This window comes from Anoplolepis gracilipes, chromosome 16 (assembly GCF_047496725.1).
Source record: "Anoplolepis gracilipes chromosome 16, ASM4749672v1, whole genome shotgun sequence".
In the NCBI taxonomy this organism is placed as follows: domain Eukaryota; kingdom Metazoa; phylum Arthropoda; class Insecta; order Hymenoptera; family Formicidae; genus Anoplolepis; species Anoplolepis gracilipes.
In genome coordinates this window covers 5,834,177-5,853,507 of record NC_132985.1, presented here as the reverse complement: position 1 = coordinate 5,853,507, position 19,331 = coordinate 5,834,177, and the positions used below count along the sequence as shown (strand labels likewise).

General features: G+C 34.1%; 1 protein-coding gene across 3 annotated transcripts in view; it reads right to left on the bottom strand.

The window, feature by feature from the left end:
- Slip1 (SLo interacting protein 1) overlaps nucleotides 1–19,331 on the bottom strand; it is a 198,075-nt gene that overhangs the window by 65,666 nt on the left and 113,078 nt on the right. For 2 of the 3 annotated variants that reach the window (XM_072908840.1, XM_072908839.1), the window contains exon 2: nucleotides 6,307–6,350. The exons of the other annotated variant lie outside the window; for it this stretch is intronic. In XM_072908840.1, the coding sequence (XP_072764941.1) occupies nucleotides 6,307–6,348 (42 nt within the window). In that variant the 5' untranslated portion in view covers nucleotides 6,349–6,350. The remainder of the gene's footprint in view (nucleotides 1–6,306; nucleotides 6,351–19,331) is intronic. 3 annotated transcript variants of the gene reach the window in all.

The window sequence follows — 19,331 nt, the reverse complement described above, 5'->3', positions numbered from 1 at the left end:
ACAGATGCACAAGAGATAATGATATCTCTTAATTATTGCCTCCCATTTTATCACAGAAGTATTTTCATAAAAAATATATATTAATATACACATTATATGCATTAATGCTTGCGTGTGAAAATCTTTTTCAATTCCTTTTAACTTATACATATACAGATTTTTTAAATATAGAGTTCTTAAAATATTTTATTCACAAACATAAGATTATTATCATAAAAAATATATATTAATATACACATTATATGCATTAATGCTTGCGTGTAAAAATCTTTTTCAATTCCTTTTAACTTATACATATACAGATTTTTTAAATATAGAGTTCTTAAAATATTTTATTCACAAACATGAGATTATTAATCGTGAAATCATATTATTATAAATATCTAAACAACTGTGACGCTTCCTTTGGAGCTATTCCATGAATTTTGCGGAGTATTGGAAATAAGGTGACTGCATAATCGCAAAAAGACACGGAAATAGCGGAAGGAAACGACAAATTGTCGAGAATAATAATAAAAGTGAGAAAGGAAGATGATAAATAATTCCACCGCGGTCGTGCGTGCCGATATAATTCGATCGTTCTTTTCACAAAGCCTCGTACACTGTGTCTGTCTACTGCTTTGCGACTCGGCGACGTGTAAACTTTTGTCGACGATGCGAGAGATTCCAATTTCGACGGAGATAGCGAAAAAAGGTGAGAGGGAGAGAGGGAAGGCTGGTCGACACGCCTTTAAAGCATTGTGTCCCGTTAACCGGGCAACAGAAATAAAAAAAAAGAAAAGAAAAAAGGAAAAAAACAAAAAAAAAAAAAAAAAGAAAAGTATATTGAACGAACCGACCGGCCGGCCACCATCCATCCATCGTTCCTCTCTCCCGCTTTGAGCCGCCAGACGTCCGACAGCGTGACGGAAGCTCGTGATCGAGCAGGTTATTCAGTAACTTTTTAATCCCGAAAGAGAGAGAACGTTTGTGCCGATATCGAGTTTCTCCGAGAAAACGCGTCCCTTCAACGTCCGGCACTCTATTTTCCCTTTCGATGTAAATCGAGGCTATCGCTTAATCCTCATCAGTTATAATCAAAGTATCATGTGAACCGAAACGACTCAATCGCACAATCGGCGTTTGCAAAATTAAGAATAATATTATACAACAATTTATTATTATTATTATTAAATAATAATTAAGAGTAATATGCGTGATTTAAGAATGAATTTCACATCGTGTGTGCTGACAGATATAAGATTTGACGTAATGCACAGAATGACAGAACGTTGACACGTGGTCGATGACAGGACCGGTCACTTTCGCACCCCGTGACAAATCGAAACGTATATTTTACGCGATGTAAATTAACCGCTGGTACGTGGGAAAATGACGTCACGGACTTATTTTTCTTCTGCGTCTCCGGGCTGATATACTCTTTTCACATCATCCCTTGTGGTCTCGCGCTCTTGTCTTCCTGCGGCCGTGACGCCGGTTATAAATTTCGCAGAGTTCGGTGCGTTGAACTGAACTCTCTCTCTCTCTCTCTCTCTCTCTCTCTCTCTCTCTCTCTCTCTCTCTCTCTCTCTCTCTCTCTCTCTCTCTCTCTCTCTCTCTCTCTCTCTCTCTCTGCGAAAGGCACATGTGCAAAACCGCCCGTTAACGAGTGCTCCGGAACCCGTCATAAAACCTTGCGATAAATTTAGTGAAATATTGTAATATTAAATTCTCCGTATCACGAAGATGGTTTAGGATATCATTGTTATTAATTAATCATTTATGTAAATTTTTGAAAAGTAAAAACTGTACATTTTTTATCTTTTTAATAATTTTTAATAAATTTTCCAAATTTTTGATTGATAAAAAAATAGAAAACATTAAAATTTTATTATTAGATAATTAATTATAAAATATTATTGAAATAAATTAATATCTTGGAATCAAAATTAATTAATATTATAGGAAAATTACTTGCACTTTTGCAAAAGCAGTGTTATAATTGTATTAATTAATAATTTATATTAATTATTGATGAATTATATTAATTAATGATTTTATCACCGATCAATTGTATCGTTTCCTAAAGAATACAGGTTTATAATTATTTTCGCATACATATCTATAAATAGCAATAACATAATAAAACAATAATCAAAATGGATACTAATCATTATAATTCGGTACAGAATAAGATGCGTTATTCCTGCGCAAGAAACTTTGGTTTAAATTAACGACATTTCTCTCTCTTTCTCGCGCAAACACAATTTTTTATCTCTAATTTGAGCAGGAAAGGGTGGATGCGAAGGCGACAGGCATGTCAGCCTAAATAAATGAGGTCAATCTAAAAATATCGTTTTCAAAGAAACAAAGATTAAATAAAGATTTAAAATGAGTAATAATATTAGCAGTGCCTCTTCAAGTCATCTTAAATTTATTTGAATTTATTGTATATTATTTCCCGCTTTCTTGATTATTTTTCTAAGAAAGCAAAATATTCATATAGATATTATAATTTAATAAATATTTTACGTATGAGTTCTGATAAATATTAAATTTATTCAAATGTAATGATAATTTTTAAATTTATTACAATAAATATGTGTTCTAAATTGGTATTTATTATTTCGCACACGAAATAAAATTTATGAATTTATTTTTTTAATGCGACGAGCGTGACTGGATATTTCAACGATCATATGCTGCCGAGCGTTTAATAATTTTTATTTATCCATTAAAAGATCGGCGAGGTATAAGGGAAAAATTTATGAACACGCGATGCGTAGAAATGACAGAACAGACAATTCCAGTCACATAACCAGGACGAAATTCTATCGCGGTGAAAATTTTCCCTTGAGAATTTCTCTCATCGGCTCATCATGGACCAGTTGGTTTGAAGAGTTATAAAATTTCGATCATTTCACGTTCCCGTCACGTCCAATTCAGAAGCTAAAGTCACGTTTCATTCCAATCCAGTTTTAATCAGATTGGATTTTCTGTGCCAAGTTAATTTCTTTTTTTCCCGATGATTATTGTAAAGAGAGCTAATGAGATTATTACGACTGTCGAAAAATACTCCAATTAGCGCACAAATATCGTCAATCGTTATATCAAATAGTCGATGTAATCGATTAAGTTTTTACAACGTTAAGCTACTACAGTATTACAGGATTTTACACTGGTTTCGGTTAAAGCGTAACCTACGTTACTCCACCGTTCAAAAGATTCTTTATCACGTTCACGTTTTTGTACGTCCATAAATATTGATGAATCGGTATCCCTTTTTCGAATACATCAGACTAGTCCGTATAACGGGTGTGAACTATAGCTCTCTTTCTCTCCGCGCGCTACTCACTATCCATACATAAATATTCATTCAGCGGTATTCTTCTCTGTCCCACGTGGCTACGTGCCCGGTTATCGTTGAAATTTGATATCAAAATTGCGCGCCAATTTAGCATTCTATGTAATTGAGGTTCTATATATTTCGCAGAGCATCCGGAGAACGCGATATTTATGTGTGTTTTTTTTTTCTTTTTTTTTTTGTAATATCTGGAAAATGTCGACTAATAAAAAAGCACAAAATAAAAATAATTATCCAACTTTAAATATTTAACCAGCAATTTCGTCTATTAAACATCTCTAAGTATTATGTTTCACACAATCAACAAACTTTCTTGCAACAGATGTTATATTGTTATAATAAAATTTATGAAACTATGTAAAAATGTATAATAAAATAAAAAAGTAAATGAATAATAAATTATATCTATATCTATATATATATATAACAAAATAATATAAAAAATAAAAATAATAAAATAATATAAAAAAGTAAAATATAATACATTAATAAAGTAAAAAATAACAGCTACAATAATAAAAATAAAATTCTCGGATAATTAGAAACAGTCTTTTTCGGTATTTTTTTTATATATATATTTATCTTCTTCAAGTTCTTCCCCTCCCCCATCATATCCGGCGAATTTAATAAAAACCAAAGATGTCAGGCGGCGTGAAACTACCTTCATAGGGAGCGCAAAGTGTCAGCCGCACCTGCACGCCCAAACGTTTAAGGGAACGTTACGTTACGGTTAACGCGACAATTTACTGCCAAATTTATCGCCAGGACGGAACGCGCGCTAGCCGACTACTGTCGAGATGAGCGACATTTGTTTCGAGTTAGGCCGAATCATTAGCTCCGGGCTTCCTGTACTCGAGACACGGGGCTCATTTTAGATCCGTCAGCAGATGTTCCGCGCGAGGACATCCCGGCTCGTCAACGGCATGTTCTACATTCATTCCACATTCATATCTAACATCCTGCTGTCACAATTGAAGTCGCCTTTAGTATGAAAGGTCATTTTCTGGCGACACTGATTATTGCATTATTGCTGCGCAATTATTAAATAATTATTCTTTCGTTGTTAGATAAATTATTAAGTAAATATTAATTTAATATATTTAATTATTAAATAAATATCATTCAAGTCTGTCAAAAGGCTTTGCCCAAAAGCAAGATTTAAACTTGATTATTGCGTATATTTTGTTATAACGCTTTGAAATAAATTTTTGTTGAAAATGCAATGTTAAAAAATACAAAACTTTCAATTTTTTTTTAATAATTATAATCCTGAAGCTATTCATAAAAAATTTTGACGCATTGTCTTTTGCGTATAAACCATATGGTTTTTCGCGCTTATTCGAAGAAAGCTAACCGAGCGAAAACGAGACGAGAATCGCATAAGTAATGTACGTCCGGAAATAATAGGAGCAATTGCTTTATGGCTCGTGCATCACGTCCCCTAGCGATATATTAATACGTATGCACACCCATATATTTATATCTGCCTGTAGAGAAACGTACACATGTGAGAAGAAATTATGTCTAACGGGTGACAGTGACATATTAATATATTATCTTTTATTTAAATTTTATCATCTTCGAAAGTCAATTTGAAAAGCGTTCATAAGTAAAAAAAAAAAAGCAATATTTTTAACTTACTATATTTAAAATTGTAATAACATTTGATTTATATTACTACGTTGCAGCAGAATAAATTCTTGTTATAAGCGCGCAATAAAGAAGCATTAAATTATCCATAATAAAATCTAATCATCCGCCAGTGATGTTTTTATCTCAATTGTTATTTATCTCAATTTATCGTCACACACGCGCACAATTTTCTTCGTATTCTGTACAGTCATCCCTCGCCCCAGCCACCCTTCATTTTCCTCGAACGTCCGTAAATCTCTTTAGATTGACTTAGAGATTTCTCGAAAAAGTCCTTCGTCGACCAGGAATAGTCAGTCCTGATCGACTGGTCTCGCGCTACTCATCCGCATCTTCCCTTCTCTCGTATCCTTACCCCCTTCCCCCTTTTTAGTTATCCTCGCTATTGTGTAATGAGGAAATATCGGCGGAAGCGTCGCCGGTGGAATCGCCGATGAATTCCGTGCCTTCCTTCGCCCGGAAAGGGCGCTACTCCCAGACCGGGGTTCCCGCTTTTTCACGCCGATCGTTACCGATGATCTACGGCGTAGGAGGTGGGATCGCATGCCCTCTCCCACCTCCTCCTCCTCCTCCTCCTCCTCCTTCTCTCTCCCGTTCCCTGCGAGTGATTTATTCTACCGGGTGCGCGCGGAATACTCGCGGAGACTGGTAAACACGAGGGCTCACCCGCCCGCCCCCGTCGACGGATTTATCGTTATTTTTCGGCGCCCCGTTACTTCGCGGCTTCCGCGCCGTCGTCATTGTTCCGCCGATCGTGTATCAACGCACGAAGCTGAGCGTTAAATCTAAGCGTCCCGGTACGAGAGAGAATCTCGAAATCGTTTTCTCGTTTTTCCACGTGGAAGGGCGCTCCCCCCCCCCCCCCCGGGACCGAGAAATGGCAAGAACGCGCTCCCGCTTTCGTGAAGATCTCCGAAAACGAACGAGGGTGGAATAAAGTAAAGCTGAGAATAATATAGATCTAAACTGTAAGGATCTAACTTTCAGGTAGAAGCAAAAGAAGAAGTTTAGAATTCGACATAGCATTTAAGTTGAATAATCAAAAATTGATTTGTAACATATTTTTTCGAAAATTTGAGAAAATTAAATAATAAAAATATAAATAAATATGAAGGATAAATATAAATATATAAATAAAAATTAAATAATATTTAAGATTATTTTCTTTCTCTATATGTAGCATATATTTAAAAATTTAATTACCAATATTATTAAATGTATGTATATTTCAAATACACTTTTACGTTACTTTATCAAATAAAAATGTAACGAAATCGGCAATTTATTTATCGTAAAACCTGACTATGACTCACCGGCGTTGGAGAATGTCTACAAAGACCGTAGTCATGAAACATACCTGAAACAGAAAGGACAAAAATTTAATATCTCGGCAATGGCAGAATCTCTTTCTGTATTATCTATCGCTCTCGGTACGGCCGATTAAGACGACGACGACCCGGAGAAAGAACAGCGCGGACAAAGCGGCTGCAATGAGACCGAATTAAAGCCGGTGATGAAATTGATATGGAAAAAAAAAATCAAATCGGCACTGCCTTTGTCCGCGGAAAATGGCCATTCGGGAGTGGCTTCTTTCAAACTGCCATTCACGCGAGACATAATAGCGGATCGGCGACGGTCGTCCAAGAAACGGACACTGGAAATGGATAGGCATTATATGTACATGGGATGGGAAAAAGAGAAAAAGAGAACATCTCCTTTGCTCCTCGGACCCTTTTCTGATCGACGATTGTCGTTGAATATGTATGATTAGTTGCGGCGATCTTGTTCAACAGACAACATGACAACGTGATTATAACTTTGGGTGTGTAAAGTTAGCACCCCGAAATGCAATTTTTATAGTTCTGATTAGAGATTAAATTAAAAAAAAATTTTTTTTAAATAGTTCTGATGATTAATTATAATATTTTTACATGTAATGAAGAGTTCCTGATAGTTTTTTAAAAATTACACTCTACCAAACTTTGGAAATATAACTTTGAAAAAAATCGCAGCTCGGTAGCACGGACTTGAAATTTTAACTCGTTAAATCACAGTTCCACTAGTTCTGGCACGAGTTCTGGCTAGTAAATTAAGAGTTCTGAAGAAAATTATTGTGGCCGAAAGCGATCAGATCAATAATAATTAAAGAGTTGATCGATTTTAAAGATTTTCGATATCAAATTTTTCCAAGTTTCGACGAAAATTTTTTGTAAGAGATCTTAAAATCGAATCAGAACTATTTAAAAAAAAAAATTTTTTCACACACCCTATAACTTTTAGCAATAAATCGTGCAAATAATATTGTCACAAGAATAAGTCAGAAATAAATATTTTCAGAAATATATATTGTGTTACATTTTGTTAAATTTGATTTTTCAGGAAAATAAATGGCATCGATCGAGAGATAAGGATTTTTCTGATGAAGTAAACATCAATCATGATCATCGAACTTAATACTTTATAATCCTCTTTTATGAAAGTAGAATAAATTTGTATTTATAATTTCATTGTCGATATTCGTGCATTATTAGTTTTATCCAAGTTAAAAATATTTAATTTAAAAGTATTAATACAATTAATGAAATTAAGACAATTAAGTAAATAAGAAGGAAAGACATTAGTACATTTAATGATTAATTGTCAAATAAAAATTCAAAAAATATTATACTTTAATGTGTACTACAGACTGATGTACGGGGTTTAATAATATGTACTTACGTGACAAGTAAATATTATTTTCAAGGTAACAATATTCTGCCGGTAAGCGCTCGGCGACAAGCCACGTGTCTTCCTCGCAGCGTAATTAATAATAATCGATCGATTAATCTATAAACAGCGATGTTTTATGCATAATCGCTAATGCCCGATTTAACATGGTCGACACAGATTGCACGGTCGACCGCTCTTTCCACCTTTATTTTTCTCATTTTCTTATCGATCGTCGTATGCTCGCGTCATAAGTGCATGATTAACTACGAAAATGGCCAATATAACAAAAACTTTAATACCTTAAAGATGCAAATAATGGGAACTCGAGAGAAAATAAAAAGGAACACATGCGCATAAAAAGTTTGCATTAATAAAATTATTTCGTTAACAAAGAATTATATTAATTTAGTATAAGTTATGTCTCTCTCATTAAATGCAGAAAAGGTATATAACATTTCTGTAGAAAATGAATTGGACGACTTTTCAAAGTATTCTTATGAAAAAAAAAAAAAAAGAAATTCGTTCATCGCGCGTTTTTGTACGTAATTAAGATCTTGACGATTATACTTGCGTGTATTTCAGTAGTTAAGAAAGAAAGTACTCTCTTCCTCCCTTGAAGAGCATCAAATTGTAAAAAGTGTGGAGGCAGTTTTCAACTTCAAAGCAAGTTTCGAACAAGGTCGTACAATTCCTTTTATTTGAGAATAAAATTAGATAGGAAAAATCTATTACTCTTCTCGCGAGACACCCTTTTCATTAATTATTAAGTTGCTGCAAACTCTGATCAAAAGCAACTTGATTAGAACTAAATTACGTACGAATATACTATTATATGTATTTAGCAAAACATTTGAGAAAAAGTCAAACAGTTACATAGTAAAAAAGATCAATATTAATTTTTCAATATGTATTTATTTTTATGTATAAATAAGTAATTGAAATAAACAATTGTTTTCACATTTTAATAGTTTAAACAAATTTCGAAAATCTTTACTAAGAAACAAAAATCACCAGAATCTAACAAGTAAAAAATTCAAGCCTTCTTGAATTGAATTCTTATAAATTTTTCTAATCAAAGTATTTATATGTATATCTTGTTACTAAAATGATATACAATGTTAGTACAATAACTGCTTCGACAGAAAAAGTAAAATTGTATCCTCCTGTGAAGAAAAAAAAACTTATTCTTTAGAAAACGTAAGCTACTCAACAAAAAAGAAAAAAGCTATTAAAATGCGTAATTATAAGTGTGCGTCAGAGGAAGATGTTACGCGGATAAAATGCGAAGAATCCATGCATAAATAATTTGAGGGCTTCGCAAAATTCTGCCAGTACGTCTCAATTTTGCGAAACACCCGCCCTCGTAGACGCGATAATCCACGATAAGCCTCGTATGCGAACGCAAATCCGGAAGTGTATTGCGGTGGAACTCGCGGCGGAAGCGACCGCGGCAGTAATTAACGACAGCCGTCGACAGTCGCGAAAATTCGCGAGTGCGCGAGAGGGAGAAAGAGAGAGAGAGAAGAGGAGAGAAACGCTTGGAGGAGAAGCTTGGGATGGAAATGGCGCAATTAACGAAGCACGACGGTTCCTAATTTCGCGGTAAGACTCCGTTGGATGCGCGACACTCGACCTAACCCGGATCAAAGATATATAGCCGGAAGTGGCTCGGTTGGGCTTCAAAGAGATCACCCAATCAAAGTCTGTGGCCCTTTGAAATCGCGAAAGCGATCCCGGATATTGTCCGACGATAATGATGATAAGACGACGTTAATTCAGCATTCATTCTGCTCTGATAATTACCGGTAATTGTCAATAATTCGTCATGATGACGAAATTATATCTCTAGTCAAGTACAACGTGTTTATTCAAATTTTGTTAAAAAATTTTCTGATCTTCCAGTATTTTTCAAAATTCTAAATAAAGAGAATATTTAGAAAATTTCCTTGATACAATTTTATTGCACGCATGTTTTATAACGTTTTCACTTATAAATAGGAAAAACACAAAACTTATGTTTTAAACGTTAGATTTATAAATGTGCACTGAATAAGTTTCAAAAGAAAAACATTTTTCAGTTTTATTATATAAAATTTTCATTTTTTTATCATTAAAAATTACATAGAATATATAATGCATATTCAATATTTTATTAAGACATTAAACATATAAACGGGGAGATAAATATATATTATTTTATCAAAGATACATTTTTCAAAATTCCTTAAGGCTCCAATAGAATTCCATGAGAATTCCAATTTTTCCATAATTCTTTCTTTATATATTTTTTGTGTCACTTCTTATAATTATGTTTGTGATTTCGAATCTATTTCTAACAATGATCCATTCTCCCTAGATGATAAATAATTATTTTACAACTACTAGTTATAAAAGCAGTAATAAAATAAAACTTTAGTAGAGTGATTCTATTCTGAATCGAATTGGTGTACAATTAAAGTGAATTAATTGCGATAATTGCTGTAAATAACGCGCTTACAAAATCGATTGTCGACTGTATAAAGCCTATAAAACGACACCACCCGCGGCCGTATTCAAAACCGGGACAAATCTTAATTACCGTGAACAAGAGAACGTAATCGTGAGGGGGAGACAGAGAAGCGGACAGTAGAAGGAGAATTTAATTGCATCGTTATTTGTTGGCGTATATAAAACGCAGAACGCTATTATTCCGGCCTGTTATCGAGATAAAATTAAGGAATATCGTTATTTCGTCGACCGATCACGTGACAGAAATGATTCGATTCGACCTAATTGTCAAGCAAAAAAATGAGTGTTCGAACAGTACATCTCGAATCGTCGATTGTATCGAAGTCGGTAATAAAATATGGCAATTATTTGGTTTTAGCATTATTAAAATACCTCGAGCATTACAGACATAAATTTAGGAATAATCATTTATTCTATAAACATAAATGAAGAGTAATTCGTAGACACATTTAACGCCGGAAATTACAGAAAATGATTTTGGTATAAAAAAAAAAAAAATAAAAAAAAAAAAAAACCATAACTCTACATCAAATTCTCATTAAGAAAAATTAAATGCTTATGCAAAGAATTTATGGGTGAATCGACAGACATCTAAATAAATAGTGCACGCAATAATATAAAAATAAATGTATATGTATACATATATATATATATATATATATATATATATATATATATATATATATTTTTTTTACAATATATTATTCGATTATCGAGTACTTATCTTTAATTCGCCATATGAAACCGATTTATCTTCCGACAGTCTCGTAAAGCCAACATTGTTGCTCCGCCATCGGCTACAAAACCAGTCTCAAAGCGAAATGCACCCCTTTGACGCCACGAGAATGCTATCGGAAGTCGCTGGAAGAGTAATTGGAATCCCAAAACAAACGAGAGAAAGAGAGAGAGAGAGAGAGAGAAAGATAGTGAGAGAAAGCGAGTATCCGATCGTAGTATATTCCGTGTTTTTCTCCTTATCACTTATTTGTTTTTGCGGCAAATCAAAGACATTAAGTATACGATTGCATTTTCTCATCAATGTATTAATTTGAATAATTATTATAAATACGATCGCGTGTTAATTGTTGCGACGTGTACAAAAGAGATCCATCATCGACGCAAATACAATTGCGTATTCAAATTTTAATTTGAATGCTTAATTGTCAATATTAATTGCTGAGATAAATCACATTCCGTTAATGAATTTTTCTTACATCGGAGAAAACATTTTATATGATTTTGCCGATTCGTAAGAAAGATTTAAATAAAATTTATTAATTGTTATAATTTTATCATTAAATATTGCGTCACGTATAGGTATGTGTAATATTTTCTTTCTTCATAAAAGTTCACACTTTAAAAAAAAGTGTACATTAAAACGCACATTGAATAGTTCTTTCTAAAACTTGCTATTTCTAATATTTCCTTTAATTCTTATACATTTTTTTTGCAAGTTGCAAGAAGAATTTTATATTTTTCTTTTTTGTGAAAAAATGATCAAGAATATTATTTTGTAAAAAAAAAAGTGACATTATAAAAAGTTATAATTCCTTGAAAAATGCAGCTTTACACGCAAGAATATCACTGCAATACTCGCTTGGAAAAATTCATCACATACAGCCAATAGAACTTATTTTATGCCAATATTATTGGCAACGTTATAAATGTAACTTTATATATTTCGTATCCTTAAGAACTCCCATTCAATTAAGTTTCCCTGACATTACGGAATCTCGCCTATCCAGCAATAAGAGGTAAGCCGATTTTGCTCATTAAATTCATGTGCTTCTGTAACTATCTTTCGACATACATAAGTCACTTAATAGTGTATCGTGAAACAGAAAGAAGGGGAAAGAAGTCTCGAATATTTCTCTTTTCATCATTTCTATTTCTAATAAATAAAGCGTGCTTACTTATTTTTCATACATAAAATATCCTTAATTAATAAAACTTTCATATTTAATAAAGACAAAACTCTGCGAGGCTAATAAATAACTTCAATTTCACAATTCTCGCAATATTGAAGTACACTCTAATTTTATGCAATGGATAAATTTGTATGAAAATGAAAAAGTAGGTTTTTTCTTATGAAAAATTACTCTGCATAACTGTTACATCATAATTGAGAATTATGATTTTCTTGCATATTGTAACTCGATGGAGATGTAAATGTAACAAAAGGCATGGACGTAAAAGTGTATAAAAAAAATTGGGCAGTGTGTATTCCAGTGTAAGAGAACCGATGAAAAAGACGGAGAAATGTACACGGAGCTAAAATACGCAGCTGAAAGCAACCGAGGAAAAGTAAATGGAGAAGATGGCGAAATACAGAGAAAGACCTCTATTACACGCCCACTAAATTAGAGCAAAATTAAACTGTACTTCCCCGGAGAAGAGTCCGCGGCGAAATGCCTTTAAGCGTCTCTATCAAGACGACGCACCTACAGGCCATTAATTCTCCGCGATCTTTCCTTTAATTCGAGCTTTTGAGGAAAACGTTGGCAGTGCTATGATCATTTTCTTTCTTCCGTTCGAAGAAGAAGAAGAAGAGACAAGAGCAAATTTATTAATAATTTCACGAAAGAGCAGCGACAGGACAGAGTTTGCATTTTGAAAGAATCGCAATGCTTTTGGACGTTATAAATCAATATAAAAAAAGAATATACATTTTGAGATGTCAGAGAAATCTTGTGAAAAATTATTTCAAGATTTCCCGATCTTTCAGGTATTTTTGTTCAAACTTGAAAATAAAGAGAATATTTTAAAAATCTTTTGATATTATATGTATATTTTCTCTAAAATAAATTTTTTTATTGCATGCACATTTTCTAATGTTTTTCCTTCATAAAAAAATGCAGACTCTCTAAAATTTCAAGATAGCTAGATTCATAAATGTTAGTGAAAAAATTGAATAATTTTCATAAGATTACAATTTTTTATTTGCATAAAATTTTTATTTCTTATCATTAAAAATTGTAAAGAATATATATGGCATATTCAATATTTTCTTAAGACAATGTATGTATTATATAAACAAATACAAATATATATTTATATCCTTATATGAAAGCAAAATTATCAAAGAGTGAATTTTTACAAAACTTCCCTGAAGACCCAACAAAATTCCCTAATTTTTCCTAATTTAAATTGAAAAAGAGAATTCCAGCTTTTCCATATTTTTCCAGGAAGCAGATCTCTTGAATATAATTTTTTTCCGCGTCAAAAATTGCACTCACAGAATTCCAAAGCATTCCAGACTGACATCCCGTAATGTTACGCGAAACAACGATGGATCAAAATTACATTGCGAGCGCAATCGCATATTGAACAATGCAAATAACGTGACTCACCAAATAATGACGACCCATGACAACTATCCGCAAAAGACTCTTGCTTTTTTTTGTTTTTTTTTTTTTTTTATTTTTTAATTACTTTCCATCGCAACCGCAATCCGATTTGTCAAGTTTGTTAAAGTCGCGAGATTTTTTTCCATCCAATGAGAATCGGACAAGAGAGAGAGAGAGAGAGAGAGCGCGAGGGGAAATTACATTTTACGGAGCGATCCTCCTTGGAAAGTCTTCGTCGTCTCTTCGCGCTCTGAAATTGTGTGTCTCTATCCCGTCTCTTCTTCTGCCGCGCGAGCTGCCCGTGGCGAGGCAGTTCATTTGGCGGGTCGAGAAAACAAACAGACGCAATCAGCAACAATGGCTTTTTGTTCCCTTCAAAGTCACCGCCCGGTAATCCGCAGCTTGAGGAGATTGAAAGAGCTCGTCTCTCGAACTACCGTCAGTGGCGTACCGGCAGAGACGAGTTTCAACTTCAGCATCGTCAACGTGCAACACGAGATATGCGTGACATATATGTACATACATATATTTCTTGCTCCTTCAAGTAATACCCGCTCGACTAGTAAAATCCGCACGACTAGTGGATCAGCTGGCTGATGACACATCGCGACGTGTGCATTATTAATTACCCTTCCAGTACCGAGTGATTATTTGTCAGGAGAAAAATTTGAATATTTTATTAATAAAAGCTAATAAATTCTCCGAAATAATAGAAGGCGACGATCGTAAAATTAATATCTGGCGAATCGAATATTTATTTTAATTAACTAATTCCAACTATTGGAATAAAATTAATATTACTTCAGTTTAATGTACTTAATAGTAATCTTATCTACATCTTATCACAAATATTAAGAGAATAAAATATTGTTATCTAAAGGGGTTGCGAGAAAAATTCGTTGACGAGAATGCTAAATTAAATTCCACGCAAAATATCGAAATTTCATCTCGACACCGCAATGTTCGCCATTCTTCCTTGAGCTCATTAAACCGAGCGATCGATACGATTTCTATGAAAGTAAAATTCATGTTCAATTCTGACAACGCCTTCTTTTGCCGCGCATAAAAGAAAGCACGAGATAAAAAGAAAGAGGGGCGAAAATTGAGACATGCATACTGCAATATTCCTTCGCACAGCAGAAACTTATTGTCGAGGAAACCTCAGACACACTCTGCTCCGGGATAGAGCTTCAAGGAGAACGTCGGAGAATGCAAACATCGACCGTCCTCGCAAAAGTTCCCGAAATAGTTGCGCCGATTAAGCCTTATGCGGGCGTCTCTGTATTAAGTATACACATGTTGCGTGTAAACGTTCGTATGTAAAATCCATATTTTTAAATCAATTATTTTCCTATTCAAAAGAAAGAAAAGAGAAAATTTTACACTTTACGATAAAATACTTACGATAAAAAAAAAATTAATTCATCTTCCATGTATAATCTTTAATTGAATTAATCGTTTTAAAGAAGTATAAAAAACCATATAGGTATACAAAAAGATGTGTATCATTATAAAGAAATTTCCACGTAATAAAAATTCATATTTATAAAATACAGTCTTTGTGAAAGTAAACAATTTTTTATCACATCAAATTGTAATTTTTATCGATACAAATATGTTTATGCGCGCGTGTTTAAATACTTTTTTTAAAGGTAAAAATATTAGGCTTTTGCGTTTGAAAAGTAGATTGATTGGCTAAGAAATACTTAGGAAGCCATCAATATCTAGTGAGATAAAAAAGGAGGGAGAGAGAGAAAGAGACAGAGAAAAGGGAGAGGAGAAATTTTAAAAAGGATAAGGAGGGCTCGTCAGGACCCTTGATAAAAAAAAAAGCATCTGTGAAAGGAGGAGGGCCGAAGAATTCGTCGGGAAATTTTTCGAGGTGGACAGGGAAGAGGGACGGAGGGAGGAGCGACGATTAGAACGGCGACTGCTTACGGAATCCGCTCTGGAATTCGTTTTCAGAGACGCGGACAGAGATAGAGAGAGAGAGAGAGAGAGAGAAACGTCGTCATCCGATGTCTCGTTACGCTCTCGTCCGGCTGTCTGTCGCTCTGGACGCGATAATTAACTCGGAGTGATGCATCGCGCGGGGGGTTCTCAACTACTCGCTTTACGGGGGCCTGTGTGGGGACCCTGTCTGCGTCTGCGAGCGCGTGTGCGGGCGAATTCCGCGCTCAGTTATAAATCGCGTCCGATGTCGCCGGCGTGTAAGCCCATTTCGCGTATTATTAATCAATGTCCGGCGAGGGAGGAATATGAGAAAGTAACGCGACGCTTCTGTTATGAGTGTAATAAATAAATAAAATATACCGAGCGAAGAAATAAATAAATCTTTATACTGTATAAAAATATGAATGTTTATTTAATAGCATTATGAGAGGAACAAACCTCCATGCGAGTTGTCTCTATTAGAGCGATGTATCGATCAATCTAGCAATCAGTTATTGTTGTGTCGCCTGGCGTTAACCTCATGGTTCCACAGAGACCCAAATGGTGGTCCCTGGTAGACAATTTGCGTGCATACACATGCCATTACTATTATGGGCTTATTGAAATATTATTTCCGCATATATCTTCGTGGACATAACGTAATATCAAGAGACGGATTATACGATAACGTAAATAATAATCACATTATTATAAGATATATTATATCATAATTAATAACAAAATTTCATCGTCAAAGAAATAAATTTAATTATATTTTTCCCATTAAATAGGTGATTGATTAATTTTTCACTGATATAAAGGAAAAACACAGAGCTTCTTAACTTTCAAATTTACTAGATTTGAATAAAGAATTTGTACTAAGTGAAATTAAATAATTATCACAATATAAGAATTTTTTACTTAAAACTTTCATTTTTTTATCATTAAAAATTAACAAAAAATATGTATTCAAGATTTTATTAAGGTACTGAATATAAAAACAAAATAGATATGTATTTAAAATATATTATAAGCACATAATTTGCCTGCAATCTTGTTTACAATGAGATTAAAATTATCAAGGAAAGAATTTTTTTTTTAAATTCCCTAAATCCCAATAAAGTTCCCTGATTTTTCCAAGTACAAAAAATCTTTAAAAAATCCATTTTCCATGTTTTTCCAGGGAGTATACACTCTATTATTATTTCTATGTCTTAGAGTTATAATTATGCGATAATTTGGCATAGTATTTAGTATTAACCGACGGCGAAATCGGACTGCAGTGCTCAAAGTAAAAACCGTCCCGAGGGCAAAGAAAAGGACAAATCCTTTCGACAATTAACCCTTAGATTTGGACACGGCCGGAAGCTTTTCCCCCGAGACGCCCCGCCCGATTCCTTCAAGGATTTTCGGCCGAGCCAACTTACTAATAATTTTCCCGCGGGTGGAAAGTTTCATAGGCTGAGGACTGGTACGGCAAGACGATGAAAAAAAGGAAAGGGGAGGAGACGGAACAAGAAGGGAAGACGTGAGCCCCGGCAGGATATCGCGAATTAGCCCGGAACTCCGTACAAACGCGAAATCTCGACGACTTTGGATGTTCCTGAGCGCACAAGGGGGTCCCCTCGGGCCACGTTTCTTCGTCTGAGAAACTTTTCCCCGAGGAGAGAGGATTGAAAGACCGGCTGCTGTTCTTGAGAAACCCATGGGAGAGTCACTTTCTGAATCGGCAGTGCCTCGTGAATTCCTCCAATTGGACACGCGCAAGTTTAGTCGATGACAAATTTCCCGAGCAATCTTTAATTGGTCACTTAATCGCTTCGACCTTCGGCATTTCGTCTTTTCAATCTGCATTTTCATCAAGTCCATCTACTCTCGAAATCTCGACTCAAATTTCGACTAACAGTTTAATTAATTTCGATTTCACTAAACGATATTTGATATATCAAACTGATACGTATATTTGATATTGATTGAGAATTCGATATGTTATTCTGATATCATGTAAAATTCCTCATACATTTCTCAAGTCATTTCTTTGATTATATTTAAAAAAAATATTATATCGGTAATAATCCTTATAACAGAATGGCACGATAAATCGAATTTTTTACAGTTAAAAATTAATACTATAATCTCATTAAAATATAATAATAATATAAAATTTCTTTTATAAAACATTAACGATATATAATTAAGAATTTATTCGCAGAAAAAAATAATAAATGCCTCCTCCCATTCCTTGTTGCCACGTGCACTTTCAGATGGTATCACAAAAGCCGAGAGATCGTGTCAAAGTTAAGACGTTCAAAGGAACGGAAGAAGGGAAAGCGCTAGACTTGGTGCTTAACCGAGTTTGTAAAATTAACGAGCGCCTGTTCACCACGTTCGCGCTTCCTCCATTTTTCTACACCCGTTTCTTTCCTGACCTACTGTCGTCACGATCCTCGTTTATCTGGCGACAACTATTTCCTCGACGCGTGAGACACGCGATCCACACGAGGGTGCAACGAGGGGAAAGGACTTATCTATATAACAAGACACGTTTATTTCTGGTCGACGAAATAGAAAAATTATTTTTGTGTATAAATAGTTTCATTTATCACTTCAAATTTATCCTATTCAAATCTTAAATATGTATGAAAAAACGAGGTTAAATTTCTTTCTATCAACGTCCGCGAATGGGAAAAGTAAATTTAAATTTATGCTCAATATTGCTATATAAATAAATATATACATATATATATATATATTTTATAAATACACAGCCTCGCATAATAGAAATGTAACTTTTAACAGCAGAGTAATTTCAATCGAACGCAATTTTTGTAAATCAAATAAACTTTATGGGAATAAATATTAAACTTTACATTGCGTCCTCCGTGAGTCGTCACGTGAATAAATCACGTCGAATCATGCCGAATAAATACGGATGACAGCTTACAGTAAACGCATGGCTTGTACGCGTCGCCAAATGTCGAAAGCAAAGAGCATGTACTGAATGCGCAAATATTAAAAACCCGAAAATTTTACTTATTTAAAATCCGTGTAATTCTCAAAGGGAACAAAAAATATGCGCCGACAATAATCGGTGATTTGTAAGTTTATGAATAATTTCGCGACGCTCGCAAGTTTTCGCGAATATCTCTGGTCGCTTTGTATCACGATATAATCGAATTAATATCCGGTAATCGGAAACCACGCGCGAAACCGTGCGATCGCACGCTCCGAGGTCTCGTGTTAACGAGTTAAAAAAAAGAGAGAGAGAGAGAGAGAGAGAGATTTTGCGGTCCGCAAAATTTTTATATTCTCGATTGGCCCGCTACGTCAATTGTTCGATCGAGATTTGTATCGGGCGAAATAAAAATGTGAGAGCACGAGAATAGCGTTGCGAAATCCCGGGATAATCATGTTCGCGTATATCGGACACGATCACAATAGTATGCTGCGGTGTCGAATGCTTTGAAAAGAGCGCCGTAAATGCCAGTCGGCTTTTTTCATACTTTTATTCCGAGTTTAACTCCAATAAAGGTGATTGATTAAAGCAAAACTAAAGTGTGAAATGTAATAAAATTTTGACCAATCGAAAAATCTAATTATGCTTGACATAATTTGCAGAAATAATAACTCAATTTTTCGCGTTAAAAATTCCACAAGCGTTGATAAAGTTGCGTGTATTATCGCTCTATTTATATTGATCGTAAAATTTTTTAATTATAATATATACACTTTTATTAATTAATTATAAAAGTATATATATTTGCTTTTTTTCGTATACCTATATTTGTTATTATTCATTATTATTATTTATATTATTATTAAAATAGTGAGTGCACATCGAA